The following is a 14706-nucleotide window of genomic DNA, read 5'->3' as shown; positions in this document are numbered from 1 at the left end:
TCAAGCATGTTTACATTGCATAAATTAGCCTAGCGGCTATCTGAGAATTTTCCTCTACTCATAGCTTCACAATGATGTATTACTACTTTTTCTCACTCATAGTAGGTTTAATTCACTGCATCTCCCAACAGAACAGCAAAGTTGAATCTAGCCTATGTGCATGTTTGCATAGTTGAAACAGAGCAGCTACTGTAATGGTACTGTAGTGAAGAATTATTCCACGCTGCTGATTTAATATATTATTATTATTATTATATATATTAAATTTCTGTGGTTCAAGCTATCCATCTTTTTTGTGTTTGGTGGTGGTTTCAGAAATAATCTTAGCTCCAAGCTCCTTATCAAAGTCTCACTCTTGCCGTCACAGTTTAACACAGACGCATTTGTTTACAACTGCAAACAAACACCTGCATCATAAGCCGGATTTCCATCCACATATAGTTGAAATTTTAAATTTAAATTTCAAAGAAATATGCAAAAGAAAATGTGAATTATAATTTTTCCATCTACTTCTGTTACTGCATTATTATAGTCAGTTCACTGAGAAAAAAACAGCTGGATCTAAGATCTGATCACAAAGGGCCAACTAAGCTGCTGCTATTGAGTTCAAGAATAAGCAGCAACTACACAAATAGCCAAATCAGTGGATACCACTCCCACCAGGTACAAAATGGCTACTACCATGAGGTGAAAAGGAACTACCAGCGCCAAAAACAGTAACACAGGTGACCAGCACAACAGTGGAGTGCAACAGCCACATACCAAAAGGATCATCATAAGTAGACCAGCTACAAGTTGCTGAGAGCAACACACAAAGATCCAACAAAAGTGAACTGCCACTACCAGAGCACAAAATGGACGCTGTATGGTCTTCAACCACATACACAAGTTGCTATAATGGATGTAGGAAACCAGCTACATAAACAGACCTGATGATTGGGAGGCCACACCCACCACTCTAAGATCCAATGATCTGTGGGGGTGACTACATCCCAAACCCAAAAAAGGTCACAACAAATTTGCTACAACAAATACTCAATAGCAGTAACACACAAGTGACCACACGAAAAGTGGACTGCAAAAACCACAGAACAAAATAGTCACAATGTACTTAACCACTACTCAAATGTTGCCAACTTACACCTAAGCAGCAACCCACAAGTGACCTAACAAAAGTGGAGTGCAGTGAGCACAACCCCTAAGGTTACAAACCACAAGTTACGGCACATAAGTATTTATCACAGCTATGACCAAACAAAAACTAGTCATCTCAAACAAAAACAAATCACAACCAAGTTGCTATGCGAAGTGCAAAAAAACAGGAACAAGTTGAGGCACCCCAATCCTGACCTGCCTACCAAGACAGCTAAGTAACCTAGCTAGTCTTCAGTGGCCTGCCGAGCTCGATGCGGCTTTAAAGGCTGAACTTAGTGCTGCACAGAAGACCAAAAAATTGCCAACTGTAATACACTGAAGTGTGCCCCCCAAAATAAAAATGGCAAAATAACAGAGTGGCAAGATCTTACCTGCCCTGTGACTACCTAGTCAGGGTGCTCAAAACTGAGGTTTCAACTAAACACAGAGCAACAACCACAAAGAATTTAACAAAAGAGATGACCTCTTTACGCACAAAAAGGCCACAAGAAACACACAGAGACTTACATTTACTTCACCTCATGGATGTTCTGGCTTTTTTATGCCCAAATGCAAAAGTGCATAAAAACAGGTGAATGGGAACACATTTGTCTAATGATAATGTCTAGTTACTAACAGTTAATCCCCGCTTCCTGCCAATCAGAGGATAATCAGAAATAAATGAAATAAAAGGAATTTATATTATCCTGTTGGTGACATACACAGTTATTCAGATCTCTGACAACAAAGCTTGAATTCAGTTATGTTGGATGGCTGATGTGCATGTTTTGGATTCCCTGAGCTTTACATCAGCACTGATTTTGCCTTGCTTCCAGACGCAGCCCAATCCCACCATGACGTACTGAAGCCTAATTATTGACAGATGTGTTGAAAAGTCAGACAAATGTGAATCCAAATACACTCCCAGATGTGTTTACAATGGCAAGTCCTTTTTTGGTTTGTCTCTGTGTGTGGGACCATTAGTGCATCACCATCATCTTCTTCCTGTTTTTTTTCTCTCCTCAGTGGTGTGTCACCTGCCGTGTATAAATGGTGGGAAGTGCAGCACCAGGGACAAGTGTCAGTGCCCTCCCAACTTTACTGGAAAGTTCTGCCAGATGCCCGTTCAGAACGGACACCAGCAGACGTCAGGCGGCTACAGCCAACCTCAGGTCCACTCCACACACACATTGCCTCTGACCTACAGCAACGGCCAGAATCCTGGTGAGTAAAAGGCACAACTGTGATGCTAGGGGACGATTAAAGGCTAAAGGAGGCTTGTTTTAGGTCATTTACTGCAAGTCACGCATTGCAATGGCTGCATGGAAGGATGTGAAAAAAATCAGAGTCAGAAACTGTTTGCACATACAAGGAATGTGACTGGGTGATTTTGTGCAGAACGATAAACACAGCGCGAAAGTATAATGTAAAAGTAGAACAAGAAAACACAATCACTGGATCTCTATAGGGCGGCCAGCAGTAATGTAAAGTGGAGGTTATTTGTAATAAATGGCCTAAAACATGTATTACCACAAGCATGGTCTTTTAAGCAAGTAGGATACAGAACTGCTTATTTGCCAGTAATAAAACACTAATTGAGCAGGAAAAGAACACATTCTTAATAAAGCTCAAGAGGATCATTTAATAATTTCAACTTATATGACCCTTTTTAGTGAACACTGTATGACAGTGTGTTAGTCACTGTAATAGTCTCCCCACCCAGAATTAGTGTCTATGAATTTTGCCGTTTTTAGAATTAAGCAATATGACACAAGAGGGAGTGCTGTTGTATTATATATCACCATGGTTGTGATTTGGCCAAGTGCTGAAGAGTATGCTCTGCTGCTCTGAGAATGTGGTGTTCTGAATAACCAAACGGTACATTCCAACAGCGCTCCGTATTTACAAAGCAACCAGTTTAAGCCAGAGTGCACTTTGGCACTCAGAGTGAGTATTTCCGAATGCACCCATGATTGACAGCTGTGTTCAAGACTCCTCTGCTCTGATTGGTTTGTTTTCGTTCACATACAGTGCAAGGCAAGAGAGTAGTCAGAGGAGTATGATTTTTTTTTTTTTTCACAGATAATCTATCTCATTTAGTGTTGTGTGAATAGAGAGACAGTTTCAGCAAATATGAAAAGTTTTTTTGTTTGTTTGTTTTTAAAGCTACCCGCTGTAGCTTTAAGTGAACATTCACATTAGCTTCATAGCCCCAAATCCTGGATGTCCCAATTCAGATCTTTCAAAGTGATAAGCTTTAAACAAGAATATAATGGGGTTAAAGTCTAATGGGAGGTTAACAGCTGTGCTATGTCTCTCTGAGACATATAGCTGTGTGGTGCTACACATGCATATAGATAAACACACAAAAGGACAACATTTTGCAAGAGCAATTGAGAGCGATAACAACGCAGCCTGTAGATTACAGCTGAGACTCCGATGGATCAAACTGATGCTGACTCTTAATTTGATAATGATAAAAAATATCTTACTCATGTACATGCCAGCTTTGAATCGGTTTAGTGTGATTCACTGGATATAAGTTTGGCTATCACCCTACCATTGGTGGCTATTTAGGCTGGCATTCTCCCTCCACTATCTGTGGGGTGGCTGTAGCTCAGAGGCAGAGCGTGTCGCCCCCCTCTCTCTGTTTATCATGAGACTACAGCTGCACCTGCTACAGTGACACATACAGTGACAGGGAAAACTGTTTGCATCACACGCACCTAAATGCACAACCAGATTCAACAGACCACTGCACACAGGTTATTGTATTGAGTTACTGTTAGAGCTATTTCACCTTACAAACTATATATTTTCCACAACTTCTGTCAAGCTGTCCGAGACCAACCGGGCTGTCTCTCACCTGAAAGTGAAGCTGTCGGGGGTAGGGATCCCGGCCTGTCTCTCACTTGTCCAGTGAAGCTGTCGGGGGGCACCGTGTCCTTCTCTCATCTCATGCCAACACTACTGTGGTGTCTGCCTCATCTGTTATGTAGCATATTCTTCCCGATGATCACTGTCCTTACAGTCAGGTTGGCTGTTTAATCCTCGTAGACCTTGCCTTTGCCTTCTAAATCATCCTGAGTGGCTCTGATGTGACAAACAAAGAAAACTTTGGGCCAGCAAAGATTTTTTTAAATATTTTTTTCAATTAAGACAAATGTCAGCTGTGAAAATGCATCAAATCATGACATGAATCTTATTTAATTGTAATTTTTTTTTTTTTTTTTTTAGAAAGAATCAATCACAAACATAGCCCACAAAATCCTGGAGGGATTGATTCACCATTTATCTTTGTGTTACAGTTTTCAAAATTCTCTTTGCTACAGGAAACAAACAACAACCTGTGAGCTAACAACTTACACCCTGACAATGGAATGTTTTTATTGAGGATTTGGATCATGCAATAAGGCATACCTGCTTTGTTCTTTTGGTGAAATGTTGTTAAGATCTACAACGAGTAAAACAAGTTCTGAATGCACCTTGAAAAAGCCCAGATTCCGTCACCTAGGACTCTTGTACCTGATGTTGATCCATTTTCTGACACAGCCAGTCTGAGTTGATTTGCTACATTTTTTAATTCTGGCAGCCACATGGCCAGTGACATTTGATTTAACCAGTGTACCAATCCATTCACTTCACACAAGGTTCTGTGATATCGTTGATATTTTTTTAATAATGTTCTGCAGAAGCCATATACAGCCAGCAAATTGTGTTAACAGGTCCAGTGAGCTCCTCTGAAGTTAAAGTATTGTCGGACTTCACCTCCAGGGCACCTGTTATCAAAATATGTTTGTCACACAGTCGACATACGACTGTGCATACGTTCACATACGTTCGGCACCGAACACCCCGACCGCTCGGAGCGCCTGTCATGGGCAGCCCACTCTGACATCTCTCCACTTAGTGCATGTATGTGTATGTTCGGACCTGTGTGTAATTGGCAAACAGAGTAAAAAATTGAATTTCCCCTCGGGGATTAATAAAGTATATAAAATAAAAAAATAAAAAATAAAATAATGTGTAGTCCCAGACTTCTCTCTAGCATTGACACAGCACTGTGAAGATAGGTCTAGCTTTGCAAAACTAGAAATGTTTCAGTCTGAAGATTAAGTTCACATCACAACATACTGTTCATAAGATCAACTTAGCTCAGACAAGGAAAATGTGCCGAGCCACTAAAGTCTTTAAGGGTGATATTTTATGATCTTATCTTGAATGCAGCAGATAATTATCACTGTAATAATTGTATTGCTCATGTTGTCCCATGTGCCTTCAGTGTACAGCCCCAGCATTGTCAACATCCACATCAAACATCCTCCAGAGGCCTCCGTCCAGGTGCATCAGGTGTCTCAGCTGGATAACTACCATAACAATGGGCACCAGCTGAAGGGTTCCCAGTCAGGCTCCTCTTCATCTTCCAGCTACACCTATCACCACACAGAGAGCAGCCAGAAAATCCAGCACCATGGCTACAACATAGTTTATCCCAGCCAGCATGGCTACCAGGTCCCCCAGTACCAGCCCGTCACCTCCAAGAACACACTGGGTCGCTGCTTTCAGGAGACTGCAGGCAGTCAGGTACTTGCCTTCCGCTATGTCTCGTGAAACTCTTTGATTTTATTATTTCTCATGTAATTTCAAGCATGTGATAACGTAGGGTAGCCTATGCATTAGAGAGTGCACGAAAATTCTATGGGACCAATCGTGTCCTGTATTGATTTAGTAGCTAAGGGATGATCCCGTATTATTAAGGATGGATACCCTATACATACATACATACATACATACATACATACACACACACACATACATACCCTGTTTATAGCAGAAACCACAGCCGTTTCCAATTCAGCGTCTGAAACAGCACTTCTCCTCTGAAGGTTGTGCTCCATGCAGAATCTCCTGACGCTCATTATGGAACACTGCGTGGCCCCTTCATGCTGCAAAATGTCACTGATTTCTGCGTGTGTCTTGCCACTCTCAAAAAGTTCACAGATCAGGTCTGCATAAGGCTGGAGTGCGGCCATAACTAGGCTACAAGTAGTTGAGAATGAAACGCTCCTCTGCAAAGTTCAAAAGTTCCTCCGCAGATCTCCCAGCATTCCCCGAATTTATCCAAATATCACAATAACAAAACAAAGAAATTTAAAACTTCACTTTAACGTTCTTCTGTTTTAATTTCAAAACAAAAAAACAACTACAAAACGTGTGATTTCTGTTGTTCTGTTTTCCCGTTTTTTTAAAACAGGCTCTGCTGCCAAAGTACAGCTTCATGGAGCTGCTAGCATGGCTGTAGACTCATGTTCTATTTCACACACCAATCTGGCATAGTGGAACCTTCCTTTAATAAGACTGACGTGAAGTTAGCCACCTCAACAGTCAGTATTTATACTTTTACATGCTAGCTATAAAACAGCATGTTTTTCTGCCTATGAGTGTAGAGGCTGTGACATGTGTCATATGAAAAGATTGAGAGAAAAACATCCAAGACTCGTTGAGCCAAGATCAACACAAAAGCACAAAGGCTAGAATAGGCTAGTAAAATTGACAAGTGTAAGGTGCTGCAGCCAAAAAAAGCAACCACCCTTATCAAGTCCTGGAGATGAGGGATATAAAATTAAGAACAGATTTATGGACGCACAGTTAAAGTTCACATTGTTGAGTTTAAGTAACTGTCATAAATTGTGAGTCATTCCATCACTAGGTAACATTTACAGAGCAGTTGTTGCCATAAAGATAAGGGACTGTCAGTGTGTGTTCCTATCTGTATGTGTGGCCATCTGATTGAGGGTGGATGAGGTGTGTGTGACACCTGGGGGATCAGACACACAGAGGAAACAGACAATACAAAAACATTTTTTTTAAGAATAATAATTCCTTTTCCATTCCTTTCTTACTCTCCCACTCTATGTACATCTCTATGTTTCAGTGTGGGAAGGCTTTGCCAGGTCTCACTAAGCAGGAGCAGTGCTGTGGGACCATTGGGACATCCTGGGGTTTTCACAAATGCCAGAAATGTCCAAAGAAACCTTGTAAGTACAGCTTGTTTTTCTCAGATGTTGGTTTGTCTTTTTTTCTTTTTGGACACCTGATTTTTCTTAGAAACCTCTGCATGCTTCCAAACATTTGTGGCTTCATGTGTGTTTGAGTGTGTTGTTTTGTCAGGAAGCCTAAACAGATGCCAGTGAGGTTCTAAATCAACCTAAATACCCACAACATTTTTAACAGCTTGATAGCAAATAATCTTAAAAGCCCTGACCAAATCCCACTTTTAATCTGAGCTAAATCCTTACTATTGAGGAATGAGTCATTATAATGTAAATCAGCATTGCATTTGTATGTTTATAAGATGATAATGATTGAAATTATAGGCCTGTATTACTTCTGTTTTCACATATACAAGCAAAATAAACACTGTGGATCACTGCTACACACCATTCAAAAATGGTTACAGGGTGGAATCTCTACCCGTGTACGGGGAAAATGATCATGCAGCCATCTTGTTGAGATCAAAGTATGCAGACAAACCACTACTATTTTTCCAGGAGGGCAATCCCAGAAGCATAATGGCAAGGTCTAAGAACTATTATGAGTGATAATTGGACTGCATTTGTATAGTGCCTTTCTACCTTACAAGCCCCCTTCCCCCCTTGTCAAGTGCTGATGCGTCTATAGCAAGTGAGCTAAACGACTTTTATGCTCACAGCAGCCAACAAGCAAAAAGAGTACTGGTGCAGAAGTTAATTCATAGGTGGGTAGGTTTCAAGCATGTGAACACCAAGAAAACAGCAGGACCAGACAGTATCAGGGGGGTGTCCCCAAACTGTATCCTAACAAATTGGCGTTGGTGTTCAAAATGATATTCAGCCTGGCTCAGCCTGTCGTACCCACATGCTTCAAGTGGTCCTCGTAGTGTCCTGAGCAGAGAATGAAGTCACATTCCCTTTGTGTGTTGAAATCTGAACTTCTCTGTAGGTCATTTTTGTAGCCATACTGGCTGCGCATGCATGTGTGTCCCCCACTGATCAGCTCATTGCCACCACATTGTGCTGGCTGATATCGGGTTGGTGTTGGTGTTGCCGAAGCATAGTGCCCACAATCACCCCCCAGGTAACAGTGTTAGCTCTGATCGATACAATATGATACGATAAAATATGATACAATACGATACTATGCGATGTGATATAATATTACATCCATTCTTTGGACAGCGATACACTATTTTCCATTATCACAAAGTCTGCCATTATTTGATTTTAATTTGGTGCGATATAAGGACCTGAGATTGATATGAGACAATATCATTTGCCAATTTAACACAATCTGTCACAGGAGAGGCTGCCACACCTTTCTTTTTTACTTTTACCCATAAGAAAATAAAAACAACACATAAATAATAAGTTCAGTAAAGTTTACTTTAAATTTACCTCATCAGCACCCATAAAACAGCACATGGGATAAATTAACCTTCAGGGCTGTCTCCCAGAGACACCTTTCTCGAGGAGATCTTTTCATTTTAACCCAAAATATCATCTTTTCAAGAAACTGAAGGGCTATCTGGCTGAAAGCCCTGAAGGCAAACAGCCATAAAACAACAAGATCATCTGACAAAAGTATAAAATCCAGCTCAGTAATAACTGTTCAGGGTTCATAGACATGTCAGTTGTTTTTTGCAAGTCACTCATTTTTAGCTTCAGCATGTCTACATCGCATAAATTAGCCTAGCAGCTAGCAGACCCCCCCCACACTTACAAATTACATGTACCATTATTATTTTTCTTACTCACTGTTAAAGACTCTGCATCTCCTGACAGAGCAGCATGGTTGAATTTCAGCCTGCATACATGTTTTTGCAGCCGACCATTGGGCCTCATTCACCAATCATTCTTAACGCAGTTTTCAAGAAGATTCTGACTTTGATTCTTTCTTATCTAGGATTTGTTCTTTGGTAAGCACATCCAGTGGCACTCTTTCTTTTTTAAAGTTTTTTTTGGGCTTTATTGCCTTTATTTTTTGATAGGACAGCTATAGTGTGAAGGGAGTGAGGGGGGGGAATGACATGCAGCAAAGGTAAGTGGGTTGGAATCAAACCCACAGCCGCTGAGGCAAGGACACAGCCTTTGTACATGGGGCCCCTGCTCTACCAGGTGAGCTAGTGGGCGCCCCAAGGGAACTCTAGCGCACATTTTGCACTGACTTGTTTGTGCAGGATAATTGGTTATTGCATTTTCTTTAATTCTTCAGTTGTTTAATATTATAGGATTTATATTACAATAATATTTTTATAAGTTATATTTTATTATTGTTATTTTGATTATTTTTACAAAAAGCATTAAGGCCTTTTAAAATAAACACTGCTCTAACACTGTACAGTAATTCCTCTCAGTTATGTTAATGGAAACCATGCCGTCTAATAATTAGTGATTGATCAAGCCACAAAATATCACTGGTGGGTCAGCCGTGCCAGACAAAAAGAGATGAAGCAGCATTCCGTGCAAGTTATTATAATAAGTAATAGACTAACTCACAGAAACGTTGGGTGAGTCTCCCTTCACCTTCTTCCCTCTCTCTCTGTCTCTCTCTCTGAACACAGACACGCACATTTTGAACAGTGCCTAGGCGCTCGTCTCTGTCCTCAGTACTTACAGTTGTGCTACTGTAATGCATAGAGTTTGTGGTTCGCGGGTCGGGTGGTTAATTAACAAGTATTTTTAGCATCCCATGCATCTTGTTTTGTTTGTGATTTTATATCTACTTCTGACGCTACTTAATATGACAGCTCGTCTGGCATTCACTATCGACCCAAAGCTGAGCAAAATAGCACACAGAAATGATCATAAGAGCCACCCACAGTTCTCAGAAACTTGTAAGACTCACATACATTGTACTTTCTTTATTTACGGGCATTTACATCCATTTATGCAGTTTACACGCATTACAAACTTGTTATGCTTGCATAGGGACAACATAGATCAGGTTTGAAGGGTCTGTAAAGGTTTGGCAATGTAAATTTCTGATGTATTCAATACATTACAACTTTCACTCTGTTCAGAGATGATAAGGGTTTAGAGCAAGGTCACAGTTTTAGTCATAATGTGCATTTAAGACAAGACAAACCCTGTTTATCAGTAGTGACTCATGCCAGCTTTTAGCCCACATGCCTCATAAACACCATGAGAGGGAAATTTCAGCTGTACTATTCACATATTTCATTGAGATTTGTATTACCCTCTCACCTGCTCAGGAATGGCAGGGGCATGAGTTTAGAGTTTTCTGCTTTACAGTGAAGTGTGAAACAGTCCATTGTGCCATGGAGACACTGGTAGCTGGTAAATAAATTAGCTTTATCGGTTAAACAAACATTGCCTTGTTGTTTCCCGTTGAGCAAAATATCAATCTGCTTTCAGGTATTTGGGTACCACCTCCCCACTGGTGCCTTTGTCCAGCTTCACAGCAAGGCCCAGTCTCTAACCTGCAGCAGAGATTTACAAGAGTTTGACTTCTCAGTGTGTGGTTCATTGTGAGCCACTGGTTGTCTGAAAATAGAATAGAAAATATCTTTATTGTCCACTCTGGTGGACAATATCTTTATTGTCAACAACAACATAAAAAGCAGATGAGCAGTTAGTAAAGAAAACACATAGACAGAATCACATTACAAATTAAAAACAGATGTCAGTGCCCGTGGCTTAAATCTCATCAGTCACTTTGTTGTGTTAAGAATACTGATGGCACTTGTGGTGAAGAGCTCAAATTTGTTAAAAAGAGGATGGGAGCTTTCTGCCAAGATACTCCTCACTTTCTTCCTCATCCTCTCTGTAAAATGTTGCCATTGACACAATCCTAGAAAGTTTATTCCTAGATCAGCATGGCTGAATCACATCAAAAAACTGAAACACATGAATGTAATGCATGTGTTTATGACTGTTAAACCATTCATCGAATGTCTGAATACAGTGACTAACATGTTTGTTCCCTTCTCTTCCTGTTGTTTTCCTCTCCTCAGCTATTCCTCTCATAGATTGTCCTCCAGGTTACAAGAGAATCAACAGCTCCCATTGCCAAGGTAAGAGCTTTTGCTCTTGTTCAAATATCTCATTGTCTCCACATGGAGTGGAACAATATTTGGTATCGACATTCATTGTCCCCCTGAGGATAAATCATAATGACTTTGGTGATCCCCTGACTATTCCTCTTGCACCACACCATGAGGATGGATAGATTGCCATGAAATTTTGCGCACACATCCATGTACCCCACAGAATGATTTGTATTTACTTCAGTGATCCTCTGTCTTTTCATCTAGCACAATCATCAGGGCAGAATTGCAATTTCTCCAATACTTTGGCTTGTGCTGTGTAGGTTCACAAAGATGTTTATTTAGCTTTGCAGAGGCACAACTCCAGTTTAACTGTCAGGTTGAGGCTAAGTTTCAACAGGTGTCTTGTTCATCAAACAAAAGGGCCATGTGTGGAGCATTTGGGAAAGAACACCTGGCAACGGTTTAAGTGGTCCAGTGCAGGGAGGCACCAAGTCTTCTACAAGAAAACACAGAAAAGGAGTTAAGCCTTATCCAACAGACTATTCAGCTTAAGTGGCCAGAACATGGTGGAAACGTGTTAATTTCCTGTTCAACCATTTTTGGACTTGAGGAGTCAGTTAGCAGCTTCTGGTGTGTTATGCAAAGTGGTGCTGTACAACGTGCAAAGACACAAATGAAGGATAATTACATTAGGTCTTACCTTGGAATGCTGAGTAATGTGCAGGCCAGACTGCCCGACCTGTGGGTTCAAGTAAGCTTGTGAGAACATTATTGCAGGTTTTATTAAGTGACAAAGCAGCATTCTGAGTAAGTTATTTATAACTTACAGAAACATTGTGCGAAAGTCCAGTTTTCACTTTATCATCCCCTCTTTCTCTCTCTCACACATCAAGCAGCTTTATCATCAGGGCTGATGCGCTCAGGGTTTCCATTGTTTTTTGTTCAGGAAAACTGGTTTAAGCCTGACATATTTAAATCTCTCCAGTCAGCAAACTTGACAGCAAGCAAGCACCACTCTTTCGACACTGAATCTGTTCGATATATGCACGTCTGTAAGGTCATGTAAACAAATTACTGTACCTATCAGCTGTGCACTCAAGGTCATAGTTGAGACATTACCACTTCAAAGATGGGTAAGTACTTGCTGTCTTCCTACATTGGTGCTTTTTAAACAGAAAACATATTTTATGTTGTGATATTTAATGACATACTGTACAATACAGGCTGTTGCTAGCAATGGTCGTTTACCAGAAACTTTAAGGTCCGCTTTGTGGGTTTGTGGGTTTGCAGGTTGGGTTTGGCTCATTGATTAACGCATATCTTTGTGGGTCAGGCAGGGCGGATATGTTCTCATAACAGGCTGGGTTGGTGCAGGTTTTAAAAAAACATGACCTGCACATCACTACTGGCAAGGTATGACATGGTAAGAACTTATAGGAAATATGCAGAGTTCCAAAACAGTCGACTCAAATAGTCATTCAGATGAGCACAATTCAACTGCTTCCATTTAAGGAAGTGGCCTCTGACACTCTCAAGTTTGTACTTCATTCATTCTATGACTCGAATAATTTTCAGAAAGAAAGACTTGTTCAGACATACTGCAACAGAAGCATTGAAAATACAGTTGAGCAAATATTCACTTCTTGCGATTAAAGAAGCTGATTGGTCCACAGTAAATTGTAGATACTTTGAGTTCTAAGAACAGTGGTATTCTTATATTTTTTAAAAATTATAAGAGCTAAGAAAAATAGTGTGTACAGAGCCAAAAACAGAACAAAAGGAAATAAAACACAAAAGTTACAAATCAAAAAAAGTACAAACCAGGCATTAAAAGGGAAGGCTTTCCTAGAAAAATATGTTTTAAGAAACAATTTGAAAACAGGTAATATGCCTCATTCAGGGAATTCCAGAGATTCAGGGCCTTGATGGCAATGGAGCAATGACTACAGTGAACAAAAGCTGTTTCGGTGTTCATATGGCCATATGGCTATTGTAACTCAGAGATTTTATGCTTTTCTATCAGGAAAGTCAGTCCCCACAATAAGGAGTGGTTCTTTATAGCGCCGATGGTGGGTGCTTAATTCACGATTACCACTAGTTTCGATGGCACAGTGCCAGGCTATCCACAGTGGTTGCCAGCTCTGTGGCTGGAAGCAGAAGGACTTTGGCAGGGGAGAGAGGGCCTGCTGCCCATTCAGACTACTGCCAGACTCGAGTGTGTGTGTGTGTGTGTGTGTGTGTGTGTGTGTGTGTGTGTGTGTGTGTGAGAGAGAGAGAGTCTTAAGACTTAACTATCCCTGGAACTCAGTAGAATCCACCACATCCTTTTCTTCTCATTTATTATTGACAGTCTCCTCACATTATCTTCTGTTTGTCCATTCTTTAATCATCTAACTATTCTCACATGCTTTGTGCTAAACATCATATGAACATAAAACTGTACAGCTCATTGAACAGTTTCATACTATTTCTTGTGTGTTTTTCAAGCATATTCAAGCATTTATATACATATTTTTAAAATGGAAGTCTGAGAGACATAATTGACAGTTTTTCCTGACCTTTTCTGTAATCTTACAAAAGCTTGTGCAGCAATAAAAGGATAACATGGAGGGCCTCGCCAATAAAAGAATAAGCAAACAGGCTGTCAACAGCCAATTGAAACATACTGTCTGAGACCTGTGTGCTCCCTTTCACCTATAAACTAAATGTCATGGTGGGATACAGACATGAGTCACAGTCTGTGTTGTGGGCCAAGTATGTTCTCATTGAAGGAATTTGACTTGCTAAAACTCGACACATTTCACAGCGGAGTTTCATAACATCACTATTGAGCTGGGACAGGACAATAAAACAATTCTGCAAATTTGAAATGCTGGCGGCATGACTCTAGGGACAGCAATGTCAGCCTGTCGGTCAATCCATCACTTTGGTCCTGACTGAAATATCTCAATGACTATTGGATGAATTGGCGAAGATTCTCAGTCATCCAGGTCATGGTAATCCTAAATGCTATTTCGTATGCAACTGGATTTGCTTGAGTTTTTTGAAGAGGTTTCACCTCTCATCCAAGAGGCTTCTTCACTTCTGAAGAACAAGAGGTGGATGAGAGGATGAGAAGTGAAACGTCTTTAAGAAACTCAAGCAAGTCCACTTGCGTATGATATATCACTTAGGATTATTGGATAAAAAGTCATGAAATTTGATTCAGACATATATGGGCCTACTGACTCCTAGATTTTTCTTTACTGCCATCAATTATTTATTTATTTATTTATTTGGATCCCTATTAGACACTACTAAGGTAGCAACTACTTGTCCACATGAGGTTAGCATGTGGTTTTGAGTTAAATGTCTCCATAGCTATTGGATATGTTGCAAGGACTTTGGTACAAACATACATGTCACTCTCAGGATGAATTCTGGTAACTTCTCAGAGTAGCATGAGTGAGATGTCTCTCCATGGGATACGCCTCTCTGCGTATTCCTCAGAAGCATTTATCTTATTTTGCCAGTCCTGATTGACT

The 14706-nt window shown here is 40.4% G+C and overlaps 1 protein-coding gene across 2 annotated transcripts in view; it reads left to right on the top strand.

The window, feature by feature from the left end:
• ltbp1 (latent transforming growth factor beta binding protein 1) overlaps window positions 1-14706 on the top strand; it is a 222823-nt gene that overhangs the window by 122540 nt on the left and 85577 nt on the right. For both annotated transcript variants that reach the window (XM_050070671.1, XM_050070670.1), the window contains exons 6-9: window positions 2161-2358; window positions 5417-5718; window positions 7070-7172; window positions 11147-11206. In XM_050070671.1, coding sequence (XP_049926628.1) covers window positions 2161-2358; window positions 5417-5718; window positions 7070-7172; window positions 11147-11206 — 663 coding nt within the window. The remainder of the gene's footprint in view (window positions 1-2160; window positions 2359-5416; window positions 5719-7069; window positions 7173-11146; window positions 11207-14706) is intronic.

This window comes from Epinephelus moara, chromosome 19 (assembly GCF_006386435.1).
Source record: "Epinephelus moara isolate mb chromosome 19, YSFRI_EMoa_1.0, whole genome shotgun sequence".
Taxonomy (NCBI): Eukaryota; Metazoa; Chordata; class Actinopteri; order Perciformes; family Serranidae; genus Epinephelus; species Epinephelus moara.
This window is presented reverse-complemented; position numbering and strand designations above follow the sequence as displayed.